Source organism: Pelophylax lessonae (genome assembly GCF_965119305.1).
Source record: "Pelophylax lessonae genome assembly, chromosome: 8".
NCBI classification, from domain to species: Eukaryota; Metazoa; Chordata; class Amphibia; order Anura; family Ranidae; genus Pelophylax; species Pelophylax lessonae.
In genome coordinates this window covers 234,970,852-234,997,426 of record NC_138775.1, presented here as the reverse complement: position 1 = coordinate 234,997,426, position 26,575 = coordinate 234,970,852, and the positions used below count along the sequence as shown (strand labels likewise).

The 26,575-nt window shown below is 46.4% G+C and overlaps 1 protein-coding gene across 2 annotated transcripts; it reads right to left on the bottom strand.

Annotated features, from left to right (window-relative positions):
* Window positions 1-10,604: 10,604 nt before the first annotated feature.
* Window positions 10,605-26,390, bottom strand: MRPS14 (mitochondrial ribosomal protein S14). Of its 2 annotated transcripts, none has more exons than XM_082266622.1 (3): window positions 26,299-26,390; window positions 14,626-14,793; window positions 10,605-10,819 (listed from the first exon to the last, which is right to left on the bottom strand). In XM_082266622.1, the coding sequence occupies exons 1-3, from the start codon at window positions 26,341-26,343 to the stop codon at window positions 10,637-10,639; spliced, it is 396 nt and encodes a 131-aa protein (XP_082122748.1). In that variant the 5' UTR covers window positions 26,344-26,390; the 3' UTR covers window positions 10,605-10,636. The 2 variants fall into 2 exon arrangements, with proteins under 2 accessions (XP_082122748.1, XP_082122747.1); XM_082266621.1 differs by having other exon boundaries at window positions 26,281-26,385.
* Window positions 26,391-26,575: the final 185 nt, after the last annotated feature.

The following is a 26,575-nucleotide window of genomic DNA, read 5'->3' as shown; positions in this document are numbered from 1 at the left end:
ACCATCTTGAACTCTCCTGTACAAACCTATCAAGTGCTTACCATCCTTGTCACTGTTCACACCTGTCCCTTCAGCACATCACCTTCATACTATCATATACATCCTATCACTCCAGGAACATCTCATTGAGTGTGTATATATCTGTATGTTGAAGCTGACAGGCCCACGGTGATGAGTCCTGGAGAGTTGGATCTGGTATTCAACACATCTCTACATGACTACTGAGTGGAGATTTTGCAGCTGTAAATCCAGCCTATAACAAAAACGCAGGAGCATTACAGTCTTCAGCAAACTGCAGATTTTCTTGTGCATCATCTTTAGAAGAGGCTTCCTTCTTGGACAAATTTGATGCATTGTTAGGCGTATGGTTTTAGCACTGACAGGCTGAGCCCCCCCCCCCCCCCCACCTCTTCAACTTCTGCAGCAATGCTGGCAGCACTCATACGTCTATTTCCCAAAGACAACCTCTGGATATGACGCTGAGCACATGCACTAAACTTCTTTGGTCAACCATGGCGAGGCCTGTTCTGACTGGAACCTGTCCTATTAAACCACTGTATGGTCTTGGCCACCATGCTACAGCTCAGTTTCTGGGTCTTGGGGATCTTCTTATAGCCTAGGCCATCTTTATGTAGAGCAACAATTCATTTTTTCAGACCCTCAGAGAGTTCTTTGCCATGAGGTGCCATGTTGAACTTCCAGTGACCAGTATGAGAGAGTGAGAGCGATAACACCAAATCTAACACACCTTCTCCCCATTCCCACCTGAGACCTTGTGACACTAACCAGTCACATGACTAATTGGAAAATTGGTAATTGGGCCCAATTTAGACATTTTCACTTAGGGGTGTACTCACTTTTGTTGCCAGCTGTTTAGATATTATTGGCTGTGTGTTGAGTTATTTTGAGGGGACAGCAAATATACACTGTTATTACAAGCTGTACACTCACTAATTTACATTGTAGCAAAGTGTCATTTCTTTAGTGTTGTCACATGAAAAGACAGAATAAAATATTTCCAAAAATGTGAGGGGTGTACTCACTTTTGTGAGATACTGTATAAATAAGGGTTCCTCCATGTTAAAAAGGTTGAGAAAGGCTGTCCTTACCTCCCCTGTGAGCGTAATCTCTGCGCAGACATAAGCTGGCTGGCTGTAAACAAATATTTAAATGCAGAAAAAGGGGGTTCCCCTATGGTGGGACTTTTAAGGCACGCCTAGAGTGCCTGAAAAGTCCCACCATAGGGGAACCCCCTTTTTCTGCATTTGCATATCTTTGGGATGTGGCACCATCATCAGGGTCACCATTGAGAGCAATCTCTTAGCAAATATTTAAACACTTGAGGACGGCCCGCCCGCAGTACATTGTGCAGCTGCTGTAGGCAAAGCGATGTACCCGTACGTTGTTGTCTACTTCCAGGTTTAGGGCATGCACATTTGTGTGCCCCAGACTGGCTCCTGCTGTGATTGGTCACAGTGGGAGCATGTCAACAAGCCCTGACCAATGAATTATGGCCAGGACCTGCTGACCGGCTGTGTGCAATCACAGCCCAGAGCTCTCTGTGTTCCTCAGAGAGGATCTGTCAGTTTCTCATCCCTGCAAAGCAGGGGTGAGAAACTGAAAGATTAATTAGTAAAAGCGGAACACTTTACACACATTACACATAGTTAGGCACATCTTTAACCCTTTAATCGCCCTAGCTGTTAATCCCTTCCCAGCCAGTGTCATTAGTACAGTGATTCATGCACACAGGGTGTTTTTACAGCTGCTTTTAGGAGCGTCATGCATTTTTTTTTTTTTTGCAGCTTACCTCTTGCACACACAGGCGTTTAGAAGTTGTAAGTGGTATAGACGTTGCAAAATGCAAAGAAAAAAAACAGGGCCAGTGTTTTCTGAGGACCAGCATTACAGCTGTAAATGGCTGCAAAACGCGGGTTAACCCTAGATACAGCATTACGCCTCGTCAAGCATTTTTTTTTTTCATGTCAAAATCAATGGTTCCCTATGAGAGCCCATTGATCTGAACGGAAGTTGCATCCAAGTTGGATCATGATGATCCGACTTGTGGTGCGACTTGTGCTCTGAGGATGTTAAAGGAGAACCCCATGCCATAATTAAATAAAAAACTGCGTGGGGTCCCCCCAAGTTCTATACCAGGCCCTTTGAGTCTAGTATGGGTTTTAAAAAGGAACCCTGTGCCAAAATAAAAAAAGAACAATGTGGGACCCCCCCCCCCCCAAGACCATACTAGACCCTTCGGTTGGGTCCCCCTAAAATCCGTACCAGACCCTTATCTGAGCATTCAGCTCGGCAGGTCAGGAAAGGGAAGAGGATGAACGCTCCCCCCCCTCCTGGACCATACGAGGCCACACGCCCTCAACATGTCGTCACATACCTTCACAAGGGGTGGGGTCTCCTGCTGATGTCACCGGTTTACCATGCCCCACAGCTATATAAGAAGCCACAGAGTGTGGAGCTCGCTTAATAACGGGAGAAAGTGTCAGAGGCGGATCCAGGGGAGCAACAGGTCAATTCCCCCCCCCCTGAGAAAATAGTGAGCCGGTCGGCGGGTGAGCGCACTGAGAGGGTGGGCAGACAGGCAGGTGAGCGGGAGGGCCAGCAGAGCGGGTGAGTGAATTGACAGGCAGGGGAGCGGGTGGGCCTCTCCCTCACGAGATCACAGATGCTTCGGCTCTGTCTGATCTGCCTTTACCCGTGCATGACGTTAGGGTCCCTCTCTTGCTGCCGGCCACGGAGCAACCTGTCAGGTCAGTCACTGGGATATTTCCACTTTTCCCTTCACGCCCTCATCCTTTCCTTACACTTACATCCCCCAGGCTAACACTTCACTTACTCCCTATTTCACTCTCTCCACCTTTCACATCACCTTCTACCACACACTGCTTCTCCATTTTCTCCATCATCCCTTGGCTTTTGGGCTTTCCCTCCTCTTCTTTTTCCTCCTTCCTTTCTTTCCCCCCCTTCCTTCCTTCTCCCCCTTTCCCCCCCCCCTTCCCACCTTCCTTCTCTTACTTCTTCCACTCCCTTTTGGAAACCCCATGCTTTTGGTACACTAGTCCTTTCCACCTGGTACAAATTATACCAGTTTATTACCATTGTGAGCATATATGCCACATTTTCACTACTTTTTTCACAGGTTTGGAAGGTTCTCTTTCATACACACACACTTGCCTGCCATGGGACCCCCTCTCTGTTTGCCGGCACTGTGGGACCCTTCAGCTCCCGGGTTAGACGTGACGCACCGCTGCCATATAGGAGTCCACTTTTGCTATTTGAGCTTTTTTGATCTGTGAGTATACAGTACTCCCTTAGCTCTTATCATTTTATTTGAACCTTTTTCATTTTTAATTTCATCTCTACTGCACCCTGTAACAACATTGTCTTCTTATAGAGACACCTTGAATATATTGATCTCTGAAGAAGGGAGACTGCTCCCGAAACGCGTCAAATCACAATATATATTCTACTGCGATGTCATCTCATTACATCATTCTTGTTACTTTCAAAGCAAGAGGTTACACCAAGTTGTCTACCCTAAAGTGAAAATACATCATATTATATTATTCATGTTACATGTCATGTATATTTTGAGCCATTGAGCTATATTATGTGCCATTGAGCAAATGTTGTCATCTTATGCAATAAAATCAATCGTTATTTTATTCATATACTGTGCATGATAATCATTTCCAGCCACTGAGCACGTACCTCATACAAAGTCCCGCGGGCCAATTCTCTTTGTGTTGATATATATTTTGGGATGGAGGAGTGCTTTGGTGGGAACCAGACCATTACCCCTTTCTGAGCAGAAGGATGACATCATATCTGACTCCCCGCCCTGCATCACCGCTGTCCAGCTTGTGACAAAGCACAGCTCTCAGTGGGTTGCAGTGAGATTACCTCACACTGCCCGCCTTCACTCTGGGTCTAGGGTGCAAGTGACAAGCTGCATCTGTTGGCAGGTGACGTGGCAAGTGACAAGCTGCATCTTGTGTCCCGCGACGTGGCAATTGACAAGCTGCATCTGATGACAGGTGACGTGGCAAGTGACAAGTTGCATTTGGTGTAACCCGACGTGGCAAGTGACAAGTTGCATCTGGTGTCACGTGACGTGGCAAGTGACAAGCTGCATCTGGTGACAGGCGACATGGCAAGTGACAAGCTGCATCTGGTGTCACGCAACATGGCAAGTGACAAGCTGCATCTGGTGACAGGTGACGTGGCAAGTGACAATTTGCATCTGGTGACAGGCGACGTGGCAAGTGACAATCTGAATCTGGTGTCACGCGACGTGGCAAGTGACAAGCTGCATCTGGTGACAGGCGACATGGCAAATGACAAGCTGCATCTTACGTCAAGCGACGTGGCAATTGACAAGCTGCATCTGGTGACAGGTGACGTGGCAAGTGACAAGCTGCATCTGGTGTAACGCGACATGGCAAGTGACAAGCTGCATCTGGTGTCACGTTACGTGGCAAGTGACAAGCTGCATCTGGTGACAGGCAACATGGCAAGTGACAAGCTGCATCTGGTGTTACGCAACATGGCAAGTGACAAGCTGCATCTGGTGACAGGCGACGTGGCAAGTGACAATTTGCATCTGGTGTTAGGCGACGGTGGCAAGCTGCATCTGGTGACAGGCGATGTGGCAAGTGACAAGCTGCATCTGGTGACAGGGGACATGGCAAGTGACATGCTGCATCTGGTGGCACGTAACATGGCAAGTGACAAGCTGCATCTGATGGCAAGTAATGTGGCAAGTGACAATCCGCATCTGGTGGCAGGCAATGTGGCAAGTGACAAGCTGCATCTGGTGATAGGCGACGTGGTAAGTGACAAGCTGCATATGGTAGCAAGTAACGTGGCAAATGACAATCCACATCTGGTGGCAGGCGACGTGGCAATGAAACGTTTAGGGCTCCCACTGATTCTGATTCTGCATTATGGTGAGTTGAACTATTTCATTTAATATTACAATGTAATAATAGAAATAATGTGCTTCAATCATCCTGACACTATATCAAACATGGTGCCGTGATGATTGAAGCACTAACACCAGGCATTGCCCAGACAAATTGCCCACAAAAAACTGCAGTGCCCCTCTGGAGACTAGATTCTGGATCCGCCTCCGGTCGGAGGAAGATCGGGTTGGTGGTGGAGAAGATTGGAGGAAGAAGACCATTTTGGCGTGGGGCTCCCCTTCAAGATTCTCAGAGTACAAGTCGCACCACAAGTCACCATGATCCGACTTGGATGTGACTTCTATTCAAATCAATGGGCTGAAAGTTAGATCAAAGACAGCTCTCATATGGAACCATTGACTTTGAATAGAGGCAGAAAAACGCTGCTAAAGGCTAATGCGGCTAAACGCGCATTAACGCCAATAGATAAAAACTACTAAAAGCGAGTTTTTACAGCGCTTTTTCCTGGCATTGGTAGTGGCTTTGCAGCTTGTTTTTTCTAATGCCCTGTGAGCATGAGGCCCTAATGTCACTGGTGATGTCAGTGGCAGTTATTCACTTCCCCCCCAGCATAAGTTAGTGTGAGATTTTCACCACAATATCGCAGTCCCATTATAGTATGATCGCTGCCATTAGCAGTATAAAAAATATATAAATCAAAATTCCTGTATATATACCATGTTTGCAGGTGCTGTAACTTTCACGCAAACCAATCAATATACACTTATTGGGATTTTTCTTTTTGGCCCTTTCACACTGGGCTGATCCATTTTGACGGAATCCGCTTGCTCAGAGGGGGATCGCTCCACTGATCCCCGCTTAGCAGGCGGATGATAGTTCGGTCTCCACTCACTGTGCTGAGACTGACCTGTCAGAGTGCCACACTCCTCGCCTGTCTGTTTTTTTTTTAATCAATGTTTTATTGAAATTCAAACTCAGTACAGTGGAAAATAAATGTTGAGCAGTAACAATAGTATTCGCCTGTCTGTTTTCATCCGATCCCATCCTCCAGACGGATGGAAAATAGGGTCACCATCTCTCTGGATCTGGCGGACAGGGGACAGGATCAGATTGGATAGATGTCAGCTGACATGACCTCTGCCACTCCATAGGGGTGAATGGAGGGTCTGAGCAGGTCTGCCTGAAAAACTGGCAGGGGGACCTGATTGTAAATCCCGTGTGAAAGGACCCTTTATCAAAAACATGTAGCAGAATACATTTTGGGCATAGTTTATGAAATTTTCATTTATATCACAAAAATAAAAAACCCAGTTGTGATCAAACACCACCACATAAAAGCTCTATTTGTGTGAAAAAAACATATAAATTTTGCTTGGGTACAGCATTGCATGACCGCGCAATTGCGCAGTGCTGAATAGCAAATAATGGCCTGGTCATGGAGCATAAAGGGTGTAAAATCTTCTGGAGTTCAAGTGGATAATGAATGCGTGATCAATTGTTGTCAATGGGATGTACTGTATGTGCTGCATTCCATAACCAAGGCTGTAGCCATGGAACTGCCAACATGCAACTCCAACATTCCCATACTTGATTCCATGCATGCTTATATTAGCAGCCTCCCTTCTGATATTATCTAGATTTAACTTTCACAGCTACAGCATTTCATAAAAGTGAGTACACCCCTCACATTTTTGTAAATATTTTATTATATCTTTTCATGAGACAACACTGCAGAAATGACACTTTGCTACAATGTAAAGTAGTGAGTGTACAGCTTGTATAACAGTGTAAATTTGCTATCCCCTCAAAATAACTCACACAGCCATTAATGTCTAAACCGCAGGCACCAAAAGTGGGTACACCCCGAAGTCATAATGTCCCAATTGGGCCCAAAGTGTCAATATTTTGTTTGGCCACCATTATTTTCCAGCACTGCCTTAACCCTCTTGGGCATGGAGTTCACCAGAGCTTCACAGGTTGCCACTGGAGTCCTCTTCCACTCCTCAATGATGACATCACGGAGCTGGTGGATGTTAGCGACCTTCACTCCTCCACCTTCCATTTGACGATGCCCCACAGATGCTCAATAGGGTTTAGGTCTGGAGACATGCTTGGCCAGTCCAATCACCTTTACCCTCAGCTTCTTTAGCAAGGCAGTGGTCGTCTTGGAGCTGTGTTTGGGGTCGTCTGCCTTGGGGCCCAGTCTCCAAATGGAGATGATCATGCTCTTCCTTATGCCACACTACATGGAGTGAACCATGAATGCCAACATGTAGCTCCCCAGTACCGGCAGCACTCATGCAGCCCCAGACCATGGCACTCCCACCACCATACTTAACTGTAGGCAAGACACACTTGTCTTTGTACTGCTCACCTGGTTGCCGCCACACATGCTTGACTCCAACTAAACCAAATAGGTTTATCTTGGTTCCGTCAAACCACAGGACATGGTTCCAGTAATCCATGTCCTTAATCTGCTTGTCTTCAGCAAACGGTTTGCGGCCTTTCTCGTGCATCATCTTTAGAAGAGGCTTCCTTCTGGGACGACAGCCATGCAGACCAATTTGAGGCAGTGTGTGGCGTATTGTCTGAGCACTGACAGGCTGACCCCCCCACCCCTTCAACCTCTGCAGCAATGCTGGCAGCGCTCATACGTCTATTTCCCAAAGACAACCTCTGGATATGACGCGGAGCATGTGCACTCAACCTCTTTGGTGGACCATGGCGAGGCCTGTTCTGAGTGAAACCTGTCCTGTTAAACCACTGTATGCTTTGGCAAGACCCTGAAAATGAGCTGCAGCATGGTTGCCAATCTTCCTATAGCCTTGGCCATCCTTCTGAAGAGCAACAATTCTTTTTTTTTCAGATTCTCAGAGAGTTCTTTGCCATGAGGTGTCATGCTGAACTTCCAGTGACCAGTATGAGAGAGTGAGAACACCAAATGTAACACACCTGCTCCCCATTCACACCTGAGACCTTGTAACACTAACGAGTCTCATGACACCGGGGAGGGAAAATGGCTAATTGGGCCCAATTTGGACATGTTCACTTAGAGGTGTACTCACTTTTGTTGCCAGCAGTTCAGACATTAATGGCTATGTGTTGAGTTATTTTGAGGGGACAGCAAATTTACACTGTTATACAAGCTGTACACTCACTACTTTACATTGTAGCAAAGAGTAAATGGGGGATGAGTCAAGTTAGGCCAGTTTGGATTTGAATTCGCTGGTGCAAACTTACTTGCTATAAACAGAGCCATTTCTACCGTTTTTTTTTCTTCCCAAAATGCCTAAAGAAGGCCTCACACGCATCGCCTAAACTGTGTGGATTGTCAAAACCATACAGACCGCCTTCTCTGTTGAAGGTCTCTCCCCCTCTGGTAAGATGAAGGCACATTCGACTATGGTGGTGGCAACATCCTGAGCAGCATGGTCAAAAGTATTGTCAGAGGTGATTTGTAGAGCAACAAGTCGGAGTTCTTCCAACATGTTTATACACCCCTATAAGATAGATGTGGCCTTGTGTGCTAGGCAAATCATGAGCACCTCCATCCTGTTTGCTGCTGTGGCACAATATTAAAACCTTATTCAGCAGCAATTTCTTGTGTTTGGTGTCATTCATTTTCTTTTCCCTCTCTTGTTGAGCCAATGCTAGTTTGATGCTGTTGTGCGCCAATGTAACCCAGAGCCAAGACAACAGAAAATGACTGTGCTTCATGTCAGTACAGAACCATTGCTTTTTATTTCATGTGTCTAGTCATAGAACACTGGCTAAAGGAGGATCCTTTCAATTAATTGGTTTAGATAGGGGTTGTCCTTTAGTGGGGTGATTGCAGCTGTTCAGCAGAGCCAGCAAAGGAGAATTACTGCAAGCATTTGAAAAACAGCTCCAATTTCTTGGAGTTCATTGAAGAAAAAAAAAAGGTCCCATTCCTCTGTCTATAATCATTTTCAACAAAACTACGGTATACCGGGAATAGGGGGGTGTAAATCAGGCTAGCCCCAATTTTTTTTTGCTTGCCCATGTTCAAATCCTCTTGAAGTTGGCAGTACAGTAAACCCCCGCTCCATCGCGGTTCAGTTTTTGCGGTCCCGGTATATTGCGGTTTTTTTTTGTAATGTTATTTTACTATATAAATCATTAAAAAATTTAATATTTTTGTGTTTTCCATAGCTCTTGCTATGTCTCTCAGTATCTTTTATGTGTTTAAATGTGTTCCTATTGTTTTAAAAGTGTGTTTAAAGACCTTAAAATGCTTTTACACGTACAGTGACAGTAAAATAAACATGCCTACAATGCATTTTAATAGGGGTTTTCTATTTCGCGGATTTTCACTTTTCGCGGCTGGGTCCGGAACGTAACTCCCGCAATGGAGGGGGGTTTACTGTATACCAAAACAATCTCTGAATTCCTATGTTCCTGAATGAACTACAAAAAACTGATTTTAGGGCCAGCTCACACTAGAATGCACTGCGGGAAACCCGTGTTTTGTACGCATTTCCTGCACAGTGTTCAAAACGCACAGCTGTGTGATTCATGTTGTGAACTGACCCTTACAATGAGCCCAGTGGTATACAGTGGGTAGTTTCAAAGGTATTTTCAATAGCTCAAAAGAGAAAAAAAAAAAAAAAAATTGTTAGGGTTTTACATACACTTTAAAAGAACAATGTCATTAAAAGTTCACTTTTATGGCCCGTACACACGATCCGAAAATCGGACGAAAATTAACGCTTGTGAAAGGATCGGACGATAATCTGATCGTTAGTACACAGCTTACGAGAGGCGATCACGACAGTTCGCTCGATATTATCCGGTCGTGCAAGCATAAAAATTTTGGATCGGATTATAACACATCGTACGATTATCGTATTATCAGTATGTTGTTCGTCCGAAAAAAATGGTGAGCAGTAGACAGCGCATGAGCAGTAGACATAATTTTCCCCTCACACGCTACAGCGTGGTTACGCATACCGGAAGCTTTTGAATCAATCAGAAAATTCGTATCGTAAGTAACCTCTCCCATTTGCGGACGGAGGGAGAGTCGTCCGATTTTTGGATCGTGTGTACTGGGCATTAGGCTACATTTACACCACTGATTAGGGGAGTTCCTTCTGTGGCTGTCAGTGGCTCTCATCGGGTAGGTGCGACCGCTTACCCCGTTCACTATAATCACTATAATAAGCTTTTTGCCACTATCTGCACAGCACTTTGTGTGTGTCCAGCAGCAATTAACGCACTGCTGTGCAGAGAGCGGCGAGTAGCTGCGTCCGCCAGCAACCTGCTTTTACAGAGAATAGGGCGGGCGGTCGCACCCGCCCGCTGAGAACCACAGAAGGAACAGCCGCTACAATTCACACCAGCTTTAATCGAAAAGAGAGAGAAAAAAAAAAAAAAAAAAGGATTGAATGCAAGGAAACAAGGTAGTAACAAAGTTACAGATATTGCAAAAGGCGCTAAAAAATGTAAGTTTCCTCAATTTTTCTATGATTACATAATATAGATACAGTTACTTTAAATGACACAAGCAGCTTGCTTACGGTACAGTATAATAATATAATATTTTATTAGGTGATCAGAAAAAAAAAAAAATATAAAAAAAACACATTCTACAACACACCTTTTCCAAGAATGTGAAAAATGCAATGTCCAAATATCTGGTAATTATAACTGCTGTAAAATCCTTGATTTAGGTGTTACCACATGGCCCTCTGAACACCAGAAATCATATTGTGATCTGCAAAGTGGCGGAATACTATTCTGCTGATTCGCCAACGTCTCTTCACACCACGAGGACGTGAGGTGAGAACGCAGCGATTCCGAATTCTCACTGGGCAACTATCCCTGGGCAGTGCAGCCATCTCCTTATCTGCTATTTCCTGCAAAAAAAAAAAAAAAGTTAGCACATCTGTTACACGGAGACACTAGTTGATGATACTTAAAGCATGTACAGCCACAACTTTTCTTTTTCATTTTGGATAGAGTAGGAAAGTCGTCAGTGTTGGGGAGATTTTCCTCACGGTCCTTAAAGAAACAGAAAGAGGAAATCTCTACAATGGGAAGGCAGTTCCTTTGACAGTTGTCACCAATGAAAGATTTCCTCTCACGTTTCAGTATAGGAAGGGTGAATCTCTAATGGGGACATAAAGAGCAAAGAAAACCTGGCAAGTTCTAACCTCTTTTACTATACTATCAAAAAAGTGTTCCCTCTAAATAAATTTTAAATGATATGAGATGCAAGTGATTGAAAGAGGACATCATCCTTTCCCAAGTACAGCAAACGGAAGCTGGGAGAAGAGTAAGTGCGCTAATTAAATTTTTCCCCTGCAGGTCTTTTTTTTTTTATAGCTTTTATGCAGTGTTTCAGCATAAAAGCTATAAAAAAAAAAAAAAAAAAAAAAAAAAAAAAAGAGCGCATTTAAATAATAGACCTTGCACTTTAGCTGCAAAGTCTGCTTTAGGCCCCTTTCACACTTTACCGCGATTTTGACTGGACTTGAAGCAATGGCTGTATAATCTTGGGATCTATAGACCTCAAGTCGGACCAAAGTAGTGCGGGACTACTTTGAAGTCGCAAAGATATGAACGATACTCAATGGAAATCATAGGGTATGACTTGTCACGCGACTGCAGTCCCAAGTTGCAGGACAAGTCACAGAAGTGTGAAAGGGGCCTTAGGTTGGCTCCTGTCTTGGCCAGCAGGTACAGATATTTACAATCTTTACAGAGCTTCCCAGTAGCCTGAGATCCTAGAGTGCCCGACAAAGGAAACTGCTGTCAAAGTTTGCATGGTTGTCGTTTAGCCCTTCCCCCTTTGCTGCCCGCACCTTACTATTGGCTAAAAATTGTGATGAGTGACCTCATTGGTCAAAAGACTACTCTCACAAACCACCTGCAAAAATAAAGGCCTCTTGCACACGGATGTAATAGTTTACTTGTATTCACACACTGGATCGTGCTGGCAGAAATATCCCTAGGCCTCATTTACATGGCTGTCACACAGAAATAAAACCATTTTTTTTTTGTACTTGTATGGATCACACGAGTGCAATTATTTCTGCATTCCAGTGACCCATTTGGCATAAGCCGGCTGACGTCACATAGCCAATACAAGCTCTTAAAAGATCCCGACAATATAGTTGGGATCCATCCAGATGCCTGAACTGGGAGGCACTGAAAAGCCTGAGCCAGCCACTCCCATTCCCTCCACAGCTCAGCACTTCAGTAACAGCTGGAGGGGCAGAACAGCCAGCCAGTGACAGATAGTCACCAGCTCTCTGCAGCCTGAAGACGAGAGCTGAGCAATCAGTGGTGTTTGATTGCTCAGTTCTTGGTCTTACAGCTGGCAGGGGACAGATGCAGCATTCACCTAGGTGACTATAATTTTTATTATTTTTTTGTGAAACCCACAGTACTCTTTTAAGGCAAGGAACAATAGTTCCTGCATAATGATCAGTAAAAAGATTTTTGTTTTTGAGCAAAAGTTGGAAGGTTCTTTTTCTCATTGGTATACATTGTATACGCATGTCCTCAGATGAAGATTTTTGGTTACGGATCTGAATGCAGTACATGTTTACGCTCCTCTGTGAATGTCTCTATTGAAAAACAATGGAGCTGCATGCAGATCTGTAAATAAAAATGGGTAAAATTCTTCATTCTCTTCTAGCTGCCAATGTTTTAATTTATATGCATACACTACTTGGGTATATTTTTGTAAAATACTGCACTCAAATGTAAAATATTCTATCATTTTTATAACTCTAAATACATTTTATGCAGTTGTGTTGATTGTCCCATTTACAACAATGCATGTGTTCAGATCCATAAGCGAAAAAAAAATGATACATGGTTATAAACACTGCGTTTTTTTTTTCACCCATCTAAAACAGTGTTTATTGTACTTCCCTGTCTCGGGGGGGGGGGGGGGGGCAGCATACACAGGATATAGCTCTGTCCCTATGTCCACCCACAGGACCTGTTCAAATCTATAAAAGGAAAGCGAGTGTAACCTCCTATAATCTAAGTTCAGGGCAGCGCAAAATGTTTATGGAGACATTTGCAAAGCAGCAGGTTGGTGCAGTGCACCTGCCTCAAGTGCTACAGGGAAAAGGAATCATAATGGAGACATTCCATAATACAGTGTACACATTCCCTACATAAATCTATATCCACCATATGGTGGGTGCAATACAATATCAACACCTTAAGAGAAAAAGCGCATAGATCCTGCCCTGAGGAAATGGGTGGTTTCCCCAGTGTTAGACCATGCGAGTGTATTGTAGCAATCATAGGTGGGCAAACTTCAAGCTTGACGTGTTTCGTGATAAACGCTTCTTCAGGAGCTCTTCAAACACATACCCCAGGTGGAGTCCAATGGGGGGGGGTCAAAAATACAGATAATAAACTCTGGTATATGACTAGCGTTTTATAGAATATTAAATTCAAAGATATTAGGAGGGTACCATCCAAACAATCTCTCAGGTCACTCAGTCTCAGTGGGGACACCCAGATATTAAGCCAACTAATCAGATACCTACCTGGAATGATATCTGGCTGTTTTATTAACAGCTGTAGCTTATTGCAGTAACTGACCATCCAGTGTCTATTGCACACCGACTCTGTCACCAGTATCTGATCCATATGTTTAGCCTACCTATTTTCTATATTTAGCCATCAGCAAACCCTGTGAGATATGGTGTGACAGAGATTATTATGTTTGGATGATACTGGCCTAATATCCTTGAATTTAATATTCTATAAACTGAAGTCCTATACCAGAGTTTATTATCGGTATTGTTGACCCCCCATTGGACTCCACCTGGGGTATGTGTTTGAAGAGCTCCTGAAGAAGAGTTTATCGTGAGAAACATGTCAAGCTTGAAGTTTGTCCACCTATGATTGCTACAATACAATCATATGGTCCAACACTGGGGAAACCACCCATTTCCTCAGGGCAGGATCTGTGCATTTTTTCTCTTAAGGTGTTGATATTTTATTGCACCCACTATATGGTGGATATAGGGTTATGTAGGGAATGTGTACACTGTATTATGTAATGTCTCCATTAATACTTTTTTAATAATTTCTAATAAATTATGAAATAAATTATTTTACTTGTGCCTTTAAAGTCCATGCTATTTTAGTCCATTTATGATTCCAATAAGTTTTGGGATGTGGCACACTTTACTTGCCGGCTACACCCGTGACACCACCTAACGGTAGTGTAGGTTTTTCATAGTATCATTGCTACAGGGAAAATCCAGGGGCTTGTACGTCAATGGAATGATGGTCCAGGCTTTCATGTCCATTGCAATAAAGTTTGAATATACATTTTCAGCCCTCCCTGTTTAGCTTTTTATTTCTCACATGTATGCTGCCATGTTGGCGCCCAGAAAATTGTATCAAATATTTACCATAATTTTCCTTCCCTGATGCCAATCCATTGGAGCATAATTCTACCCCCCCCCCTTTTTTTTTTTTTTTTTTAAAACAGAGAATATAGGATGTTGCGCTTGCTGTCCTTTTATAGATGTAAACAGGTCCTGTGGGTGAATAAAGGGGTGCAGCTATATCATAGGTATGCTGCCATGGATTGAAGGATTGGGATCAAGAAAGGAAAATTACAGTAAGTATTTTATACAATTTTCTGTTTTTCTTCAAATGCAATCCACAAACTGCAAAGTACCTGAAGCTCCTTAGGCAAGATCATGTTTTTCCTCAAAGCATTAATCCTTAGTCTTTCATCTGCATATTCATACGCCATCTTCCTCCTCTTCACATCTCTCCACATTCGCCAATCTACATAATGACTTCTCACTTGATTTGTGAATGTTGGTGCGGGCCAAGGAAGCAGCTGTGGAGAGAAGTTTACACAATGAATGTTAAAAGTGAAATTATTCTTTAAGCCAGCAACAGATGGTTCAAATCTTGGCCGGTTCTGCAAGGACCGACTGAGATACAAACCATGTATAGGCAGGCCGATTGTACCCAAGTTGCTCAATTTGGGTACAACAAGCATGTTGGCTTTTTCATGCGATTTTTGCCAGCAGCTATAGCTGCTAGCAATATTCACTGGAGATGCACCAAAATTTTGCCACCCGAAAATTGTGTTTTTGGCATTTTGTCAATAGGTAAAAGGGTGTCGATAGTGACGACTCACAAAAAGCGCATCAAGAACGTAACACGGGTGCCTTATTATTGTGTTCTTGCTGTGCTTTCAATGCATTTCAACAGGGCAGTGTGTTTTTGGTGCAATATTTTAAATAGACCAAAAATGCAGCAAGCAAGATTTCTAACACAACAACGGAAGTGCAAGGGACCAGTGTGAAGAAATACATTTTTTTGTTAGCTTTTCTTGCGCTAACGGTGCCGATAATGGCTAATAACTTAAAATTTATTTAAATTCAGGAGATTAATAAAAAGCCAAATATAATACAACTATACATAAAAATATATGTGTTTAAAAAAAAAAGAAAAAAAAATAATTTTCAGTTTCGGTCAAGTGCATCCTGAATTTTCGGTTTCAGCACCAAAATTTCCATTCGGTGGACCTGTAATCGCTGCGTGTTCTCCCAGTAAGGACGGCTCCCCTGTGCCCACCCACCTGGCAGAAGAACACAATAGCTTTGCAGGAGGGACTCCACAATATATACACTGACTACGTTGATAGGGGAAAAAAAATCAAGTGATTTTCTTTCCTGCAAAGTCGCACCATCTATGGCCAGCCTTACTCTGCTCCCATGCCTCTTCTAGCTTAGTAAGTTTAATTCACAGCAGTTGAAAGCTTCACTACACGGCCCTGGCAGTGGTGTAGAACTATAATGCTCGCAAGGGCTATCGGTCATTGTCATCTAGCTGCAAAAGAACCTGGAAGTGATGTGCATTATGTCACTTCTGGTTTTGGTTGTCACTTTCTGTGCTCCATTAGCTTCAGGAGCACATTGGAGTGCAGGGGAGACATCAGGGGTCTCATTAAAGAAAACCTGTCTGCAGCTAGAAGCATCACCCCCATACCGTTGTTTAGAGCCGATGGTCGGCTTTCTTGTAATGACAACTGATGTGGCTGAGCGGCCCCTCCGTAGTCATTACAAGGAGCAGGAGGAGATGCCCCCCCCCTCCTGCCGCTCGCCTGGGTCTCCTGTCCCACCGGCATTTCCGCTGCCTGGCCAAAGACCTGAAAAAAGCAGCATTTGGCTCTGATCGGGTCCTCGATGTAAAAACCCGGAAGCGATGTCATATCACTTCCAGGTACTAAAGCCTTAACCACTTTACGTCTGCTCACAGTAATACTACTGCGGCAGAGTGGCTCGTTATCGTCTGACGACGTAGTATTAACGTCGTCAGACACTCCCCCTTCTGGGTGGCGCTTGCGCGCCGCCGGAGGCTCGCTCCCGCTGTTTTCATTCACAGCGGGAGTCGGGCCAGGGGAGGAGCAGCGGCGATGGCCGCTGCTCTTACCCGATCGTCGGGGATCGAGTCTGGAGATCCGCCCGCTGTGTGTAAACACAGCGGGCGGATCTCCATAGTGACAGGGAGTGACAGATCGGACTGTTCAGCATAGCTGGACATCCGATCTGTCCATGACTCACACAGTCACCTCCCCCCCTACACGTCAGTAAGCACCAGGCATACATTAACCCCTCCCTCTCCAATAAAATTAACCCCTTCCCTGCCAGTGTCATTTTTACAGTAACAGTGCATATATATAGCACTGATTACTGCAGTAATGTCACTGGTACCCCCAAAAGTGTCAAAAATGTCAGTCAAGGGTCCGATCTGTCCGCCGCAATGTCGCAGTCCCGCAAAAAAAAAAAAAAAAAAAAAAAAAAAAAAAAAAAAAAAAAAAAAAAAAAAAAAAATCGCAGATCGCCGCCATTACGCGTTAAAAAAAAAAAACACCAAAAAATGACAGAAATCTTTCCCTTTGTTAGTAAACGCAATAACTTTTGCGCAAACCAATCAAAATACGCTTATTGCGATTTTTTTTACCAAACATATGTAGCATAAAACAAATTGGCCAAAAATTTTTTTAAAAAATTGGTTTTTACATCTTTTTTGGGGGGAATTTCATATAAAAAAAATGTTAAAAATATTGTTATTTTTTCAAAATAAACGCTCTTTTTTTGTTTATAGCGCAAAAAGTAAAAATCGCACAGGTGATCAAATACCACCAAAAGAAAGCTCTGTTTGTGGGAAAAAAAGGACGCAAATTTCGTTTGGGTACGGCGTCGCACGACCGCGCAATTGTCAGTTGAAGTCGCACAGCGCCGAATCGCAAAAAGTGGCCTGGACGGAAGACAGCAAAATCCTCCGGTGGTAAAGTGGTTAAAGGCGACAGATAAAAAAAAAAAAAAGACAGCATTCGAAATAGCCAAACATGACGTTTTGAATGCTTTTAAGTGCAGAGCAGGGGTTTGGGGTCAGACCCCAGATCCCTCCATAAAGAGTACCTGTCACTGCCTATTACTTTCACAAGGGATGTTTAAATCCCTTGTGACAGCAATAAAAGGGATACATTTTTTTTTTTTTTTTTTAAAGGACAGTGTAAAAAAAAAAAAAAAAAAAAAAAAAAAAAAAAATTTAAAATGTGCAGAATACCAGCACCTATCAGCCTGAAGGGTGGATTAAAAAACGGTATAGGCCCTGAAAAAACTATATTGGTCAATCCCTACTGCTATCACACTGGGGGCTTATCAGCTCCCAATTTTAAGGCTTGACATGTGGGTTATCAATTTACTCGGCACAACCCAGGGCTGGACTGGCCTAGCGGGATACCGGGAAATCTCCCGGTGGGCCGCCGGCCCTGGGGCCACTTTGAGGGCCGGCGCAGCCGCAGCGCTGCTTTAAGGGCCGGCCCAGCCGCGGCGCCGCTTTAAGGGCCGGCCAAGCCGCAGCGCCGCTTTAAGGGCCGGCCAAGCCGCAGCGCCGCTTTAAGGGCCGGCCAAGCCGCAGCGGCGCTTTAAGGGCCGGCCAAGCCGCAGCGGCGCTTTAAGGGCCGGCCAAGCCGCAGCGGCGCTTTAAGGGCCGGCCAAGCCGCAGCGGCGCTTTAAGCATTGGGGCGGTGAGTGACGGTCCGTCAGTCCGATAGTTACTGTGAGCGGCAACATGACGTCACGACGCCGACGGGGGCGGCTGGCGCCGTGGGGAAATTGAGAAACTGAGTGGCTGAGTGGAGAGAGGTAGGCTGGTCGTGCAAGCGAGGCTGCGAGTCTGCGACTGGTGACTGTCAAGGGCGCGCCGATGATGATCCCTCCCTCATCCCCACAGTCCCTCCTCCCCGGTCCAAGGAGTTTTTGGGTGATACCAGCATTGCCAGGTGGGAATGCAACACAGGAATCAGAGCAAAGACATGTGCACCTTCTTTAGCCCACCCCAGCCCTCCAGAAATCCCAGTGCCAGACCCCCGGCGCCATGCCCTCCTGACCCCGCAGCGTCTTGCCCTCCTGACCCCCAGCGACCTGCCCTCCTGACCCCCAGCGACCTGCCCTCCTGACCCCGCAGCGTCTTGCCCTCCTGACCCCGCAGCGACCTGCCCTCCTGATCCCGCAGCGACATGCCCTCCCGACCCCGCAGCGACATGCCCTCCCGACCCCGCAGCGACATGCCCTCCTGACTCCCAGCGACCTGCCCTCCTGACCCCCAGCGACCTGCCCTCCTGACCCCCAGCGACCTGCCCTCCTGACCCCCAGCGACCTGCCCTCCTGACCCCCAGCGACATGCCCTCCAGCGACCTTCCCTCCTGACCCCCAGCGACATGCCCTCCTGACCCCCAGCGACATGCCCTCCTGACCCCGCAGCGACCTGCCCTCCTGACCCCGCAGCGACCTGCCCTCCTGACTCCCAGCGACCTGCCCTCCTGACCCCCAGCGACCTGCCCTCCTGACCCCCAGCGACCTGCCCTCCTGACCCCCAGTGACCTGCCCTCCTGACCCCCAGCGACATGCCCTCCAGCGACCTTCCCTCCTGACCCCCAGCGACATGCCCTCCTGACCCCCAGCGACATGCCCTCCTGACCCCGCAGCGACCTGCCCTCCTGACCCCGCAGCGACCTGCCCTCCTGACCCCGCAGCGACCTGCCCTCCTGACCCCGCAGCGACCTGCCCTCCTGACCCCGCAGCGACCTGCCCTCCTGACCCCGCAGCGACCTGCCCTCCTGACCCCGCAGCGACATGCCCTCCTGACCCCGCAGCGACATGCCCTCCTGACCCCGCAGCGACATGCCCTCCTGACCCCCAGCGACATGCCCTCCAGCGACCTTCCCTCCTGACCCCCAGCGACATGCCCTCCTGACCCCCAGCGACATGCCCTCCTGACCCCGCAGCGACCTGCCCTCCTGACCCCGCAGCGACCTGCCCTCCTGACCCCGCAGCGACCTGCCCTCCTGACCCCGCAGCGACCTGCCCTCCTGACCCCGCAGCGACCTGCCCTCCTGACCCCGCAGCGACATGCCCTCCTGACCCCGCAGCGACATGCCCTCCTGACCCCGCAGCGACATGCCCTCCTGACCCCCAGCGACATGCCCTCCAGCGACCAGCCCTCCTGACCCCCAGCGACATGCCCTCCTGACCCCGCAGCGACCTGCCCTCCTGACCCCGCAGCGACCTGCCCTCCTGACCCCGCAGCGACCTGCCCTCCTGACCCCGCAGCGACATGCCCTCCTGACCCCCAGCGACATGCCCTCCTGACCCCCAGCGACATGCCCTCCTGACCCCCAGCGACATGCCCTCCTGACCCCCAGCGACATGCCCTCCTGACCCCCAGCGACCTGCCCTCCTGAACCCCAGGGCCATGCTCTTCTGAACTCCCCCTGCCATGCCCTTCTGACCCCCCAGTGCCATGCCTTCCTGAACCCCCAGCCTCATGCCCTCCTGAACCCCAGTGCCATGCCCTCCTGAACCCCAGTGCCATGCCCTCCTGAACCCCAGTGCCATGCCCTCCTGAACCCCAGTGCCATGCCCTCCTGAACCCCAGTGCCATGCCCTCCTGAACCCCAGTGCCATGCCCTCCTGAACTCCCAGCGCCATACCCTCCTGACCCTCAGCACCATGCCCTCCTGAACCCCCAGCGCCATGCTCTCCTGACCCCAAGTGCCATGCTCTCCTTACCCCCAGCGCCATGCCCTCCTGACCCCCCCCCCCCAACGCCATGCCCTCCTGACCCCCCCCCAACGCCATGCCCTCCTGATCCCCCCCAACGCCATGCCCTCCTGATCCCCCCCAACGCCATGCCCTCCTGAACACCCAGCACCATGCCCTCCTGAACCCCAGCCCCATGGCCTTCTGACTCCATAGCACCATGCCCTTTTGACACCCCAGTTTTCCTGACACCCCCTGCACTGTGTCCTTCTGATCCCCTAGTAGTGTGCCCTCTTACCCCCTATACCTTGCCCTCCTGACCCCGGCCTACATACTGATTACCCCTGTACACTGCCCTACATACTACTGACCCCTGTACACTGCTCTACATGCTACTGACCCCTGTACACTGCTCTACATGCTACTGATCCCTGTACACTGCTCTACATGCTACTGACCCATGTACACTGCTCTACATGCTACTGACCCCTGTACACTGCTCTACATGCTACTGACCCCTGTACACTGCTCTACATGCTACTGACCCCTGTACACTGCTCTACATGCTACTGACCCCTGTACACTGCTCTACATGCTACTGACCCCTGTACACTGCTCTACATGCTACTGACCCCTGTACACTGCTCTACATGCTACTGACCCCTGTACACTGCTCTACATGCTACTGACCCCTGTACACTGCTCTACATGCTACTGACCCATGTACACTGCTCTACATGCTACTGACCCCTGTACACTGCTCTACATGCTACTGACCCATGTACACTGCTCTACATGCTACTGACCCCTGTACACTGCTCTACATACTACTGACCCCTGTACACTGCCCTACATACTACTGAGCCCTGTACACTGCTCTACATACTACTGACCTCTGTACACTGCTCTACATCCTACTGACCCCTGTACACTGCTCTACATACTACTGACCCCTGTACACTGCCCTACATACTACTGACCCCCTGTACACTGCCCTACATACTACTGACCCCCTGTACACTGCCCTACATACTACTGACCCCCTGTACACTGCTATACATCCTACTGACCCCCTGTACACTGCTATACATCCTACTGACCCCTGTACACTGCTCTACATACTACTGACCCCTGTACACTGCCCTACATACTACTGACCCCTGTACACTGCCCTACATACCACTGACCCCTGTACACTGCCCTACATACTACTGACACTGGCCAGAAATCAGAGCAGATAGCCAGGCTTGAAACTAATCAAGAAAATCAGCTTGCAGTACCAGATGTTCTGCCTTCATGATGAACTCCGGCATCTGACTTGTGGGGGCAACCAATTACCCCCCAGACAAGACAAAAAAATGTGAATGAAAGTGAATGACGAGATTCTCACTGAAGCTAACTTTTAAAGGTAGGCTAAGTTTATATTTTTACAGTGACATTAGTTTTAGTAGTTTTTTTCAGGGTTTTCTTTATGCCATCTTTAATTTTTATTATGGATTTGCTAGTTAATTTGGAAAAAAAAAAAAAAAAAAATGATAAAAAGGGGATGCTAAAAAAAGGTAGCTCTGCACCCCGGTGATCTCTTCAATGTTGTTCGGGTAGATCTTCATCTTTTATAGGTTGCCTACCCCTGCTTTAGAGATTCAGTGCTACGTTAGACACCTTTGTGGTATTTTTTTTATATGGCTCATATTTGGGTGTAATGTATATGCCCTATAGAGTTGACCTGTTGAACGCTTTTGTGTTGATAGCTATGGAGGGAATGTGTATGCTGGTCTTGTGGGCATGCCGCACTCTGCCCGTCTGGTTGACGGAGATATGTTCTTCAGGCTGGGGCACTTTTCATCTCCCCCCTCCCCTTGCGGGAGGTGGCCCCTGATTGGATGACTGTGCGGCGTCAGCCCGGTCTCTCCTCCCTAATGGGTGGATGGGGCGGGTTTGTGATGCCAGATCTTTTCCATTGCAACCACCGTGCACCTATGCGCAGCAGCAGCATGCATACGACGGTCTGGCATCGCCACTGTGGCCCCATTGCGGATCCAGCAGTGGCTCCTATTGGCGTTGTGGGAGCATTTAAAGTGAGAGGGCCACTGTGCCTATGCTGCAGCCCAGACACAGGATACAGGGACAACCATTTTAGATGGATATGCACTTTCCCCGATATACCACCAAGGTGGCCAATATTGCCGATATTTCAGGAAAGTGCATGTACCGGAGTGATGCCTGCAGCTAGAGGCATCACCCCGGTACTGGCGTCGAGAGCCAACGGTCGGCTGTTTATAATGACAACCGATGCTGAGAAGCCACTCGGCTGTCGTTACAAGGAGCTGGAGGGGAGCCTTTCCGCGGCTCGTCCGGGTCTCCCGTCCCACCGGGAGACCTGGGCAACCAGCCTGCACGGCCGCCGAATACCCGATGAAAGCTGCATTCGGTTCTGATTGGGTCTCCATGCAAAAACCCGGAAGTGATGTCATGAGCAATATCACTTCTGGGTACTGTCTGGTGCCAGATTAAAAAAAATTACAGCATTCAAAACAGCCAAACTTGGCGTTTTGAATGCTTTTAAGTGCGGAGGAGGGGTTCCTCCTCTCCCAGATCCCTCCACAAAAGCACTTTAAAAAAAAAAAAAAAAAAAATTTAATTGTACAAAAATATTGTCTGATACCGAAATGCATTGGCTAAAAGATCGGTATCGGCAACGAAAAACCTATATCGGTCGATCACTAGTATGGACGTTTACTGGAAGGGGATACAGAGGGTATACTGGGAATCTTGGTGACGAGCGGTATGCGCTCCATATCTCTTTTATAGATGGGGATGTAATACAATCTATGATCACCTGAAAACAGGGTGAGGTGACGTTATGCTGTGGGGCTGGTATGAAATTATTTCCAGGGCTGGTTTTTATCCCCAGTCCGGCCCTGGCACAACCTCACCTTTTATATTTTACCAAAAAACTGGGTAATATTTGTGTTTGTGTGCGCTAACCCTAATATCATGGAGAATAGAGGAATGCTTTTGTAACCCTATACCAAGAGGAACAGCACCACTCCCTTTATCACTAGTGGAGTATACAAATGAATTAGGAGGAGTGCAACCATTCTTTACAGTACTCATTTAGCACTATATGCTGATCCCCATCATAATATTGGGGAGTAGGGACTCAAGAGGGGAGCACGAAGTTATTCACCGTTCTATATATTTCAAGCACCTGCACTTTGGAAGCATAGAAGGACTGTCTAATTAGCACTGTCACTTTTAAGCACTAAAGACATTTATTATTTGTGATACAAGCTTAAAACAGCGCTTAACACATAAATAGGAAAATTAAAAATAGTCCTTCTATAAAATAAATAAAAAATGAATCGTGTGAAAATTAGTGCAAAGTGTGGTGCAGCTGCTGTGCATCCAAAGAAAGTTTTGGAAAGAATGTGTATACAAGATTCTTTGAAAACGCCCACATGTTGGGTGAAACGCGTTGACGTAATTTCCGGCCTACAACCACGAGACGTCACATCCGGTTTACTTCCTGGAGTCGGTGGAACGCACGCCAACACGGCGTTCCTGATTGTCATTTTATATGCAATCTTTTTGCTTTGTTCTTGTAAGTACAATTGAATCATTTGGGGGGAATAAAAATACCTTAAACATATTACACTATTGGCCCCATTCTTTTTCTTTCATACATTTGGATACCACGGTCACTTGCTTGGAGCGATCCCATCAAGGTTTTCTTATTCATGGTATCTTACATTGGAGCTCGGTTGCCATAACTGATCCCTTCATGCGCTGAAAAACCATATTTGTGGTGAGTAGGGGACCTGGAGGGTCGGGACACTCACTGGAGCACCAATTGATTGGATCGATTTTTTTGCACCTGAGCACTTTATATTTATGGTAAAAAATAGAGTTGGGGTGCACCCGCGCTATGGATAAAATACTGAACTTGTTAAAATGTTTAAAATGGTTTTTAATAACCGAGAGGACCAGATGGTTGTGCTGCCTCCAACTTACCACAAGGGTAAAAGTGTTATATGGGTCAGGGGGTGTTGGTATGGGGCGCTACCACCTTGTACAACAAAATCAATGGTGTATGTGGTCCCAATATGAAAGTGCACTGTGATCATATAAAAGCAAATTATGTGCAAGAAAAAACTTTTTTATACAATATATAAGGTGCTGCGTGCTATAAATGAGATAATATGGTGTGCAAACAGTGCATACAGTAGTGCAATCCACAGTATATGTTGTTTAGGTGAATTGTACCATTTATTGAGTATATACTAGAAATGCGACCATCAGCCTGTGGTCGGTGAGAAAGTGCCAAGTGCAAAAAAAAAAAAAATCGGGTGAATAAACTTAAATAATACTTGAAAAACCTTTTTATTGTGATATCCCCTTGCGGGGAAGACTGGCCTCCGTGGTTGGTAAACCAGTGGTAGTAAAGTAAAGTGGTGAGTGAGTTGCGCTATTATGGCGCGTGCTGGGAGAAAAAAGTGCTTTGTACCGGAGGTCAAGCACTTACCAAGTCCTCTCCCTTCCTCCACACTCAGCCGGGTTGGTTACTTCTCCCCTTACTGTGATGCCTGCGGTGTTTGGATGTTTCACCGGAGTAGTAGTGCTCGCATAGTATGAGAAGTTCACCGTCAGCTTTTGCTCAATGTTTCTCTGGTGTTCGGGCGCGCGGCGCTTCCGCGTTCCACCTGCCAGAACCACCACACCGGAAGTGACATATGATGCTGGATGCCGCTCTACGTGTTTCGTCAGTGCGACGTCATCTGGGGGCGGCGACCGCCCCCAGATGACGTCGCACTGACAAAATGCGTAGAGCGGCATCCAGCGTCATACGTCACTTCCGGTGTGGTGGTTCTGGCCGGTGGAACGCGGAAGCGCCGCGCGCCCGAACACCAGAGACACATTGAGCAAAAGCTGACGGTGAACTTCTCATACTATGCGAGCACTACTACTCCGGTGAAACATCCAAACACCGCAGGCATCACAGTAAGGGGAGAAGTAACCAACCCGGCTGAGTGTGGAGGAAGGGAGAGGACTTGGTAAGTGCTTGACCTCCGGTACAAAGCACTTTTTTCTCCCAGCACGCGCCATAATAGCGCAACTCACTCACCACTTTACTACCACTGGTTTACCAACCACGGAGGCCAGTCTTCCCCGCAAGGGGATATCACAATAAAAAGGTTTTTCAAGTATTATTTAAGTTTATTCACCCGATTTTTTTGCACTTGGCACTTTCTCACCGACCACAGGCTGATGGTCGCATTTCTAGTATATACTCAATAAATGGTACAATTCACCTAAACAACATATACTGTGGATTGCACTACTGTATGCACTGTTTGCACACCATATTATCTCATTTATAGCACGCAGCACCTTATATATTGTATAAAAAAGTTTTTTCTTGCACATAATTTGCTTTTATATGATCACAGTGCACTTTCATATTGGGACCACATACACCATTGATTTTGTTGTACAAGGTGGTAGCGCCCCATACCAACACCCCCTGACTTTATATTTATTTGCACCAAGGAATAAGGACTTTTATAAATATTTATGCTGGTCAATTTGGTGTATAGATGTATTGTTAACAGCTATTTTGCACAGACCACCTTGCACTTTGGAATATATATGTTTAATTTATTTGTGTTTTATTGCTAGCGCTGTTTTAATTTTGTATACACATTTATTATTTGTACTGTATAATTTGCACTTTGTCTAATGAGATTTATTATTATTTAGCACTTTCTATCAACTCTATATTAGCAGCACTGACACCTACATCATATCAGATTATTTGTGGGGCTCATTCCTCTATGATCAGCAGCAGCTAAATCCCATTTATTTATACTAGCATATTGCACTAGCGCCTTCCAATAATTCCTGTACGCGGGTACATATTCCAATACAAACTATGAAAAACTATTTTTTTTTCAAAATGTTCAGTCTTGAAGTGGCTAATTGCCAATCACATGACCATCATCAGCCCTGACATGCAGTCTAGCAGTAGAGCTGGATACACACTGTACAATTGTCTTTAGATTTACCAAAACCATATAATATGAGGTCAGACCTAAACACTCTCAATTTATATGCAATCAGGCAGACCCTTGCACTACATAGTTGAAGGGAAATCTACCAACAAAAGTTGTACAGTGTGTATCCAGCTTAGGAGTCCCTGACGATCCCAGAGACCTCAGACTGGCTGATATTATATGAACTCTCCCCGGTGTGTCTCTCCTCCAGACCTCTGTCCTTGCACTCACCTGCCGGGCACTCCGAAGCACAGAACCCAGCAAGGACGCCGCCATCTTGCCCTGGATGTCAATTCAAGTGCTCCAAACTTTATTGCTCTTCATAGTGTGAGCGTTCATTGCAGAGCGGATAGTCAGGAGGTCACCATGGTACCAAGAAACTCGGGCTCGTGTTGCTCAAGTGAAACCTGACCATAGTTTAGCATATACTAGCCATATGAGATGCATTGATAGTTTATTATTTAAAAATTATCAGTTGGTTCAAAAAATATTTGTCTATATACCCTGT

Coding starts and splice junctions, on each gene's coding strand:
- MRPS14 (XM_082266621.1), bottom strand. CDS start 26,343: ATGGCGGCGTCCTTGCTGGGTTCTGTGCTTCGGAGTGCCCGGCAGGTG. Junction 14,794..26,280: donor AGGTGAGTGCAAGGACAGAG/GTCTGGAGGAGA, acceptor TTCTCTCCACAG/CTGCTTCCTTGGCCCGCACC. Junction 10,820..14,625: donor TCTTGCCTAAGGAGCTTCAG/GTACTTTGCAGT, acceptor TTTTTTTTGCAG/GAAATAGCAGATAAGGAGAT.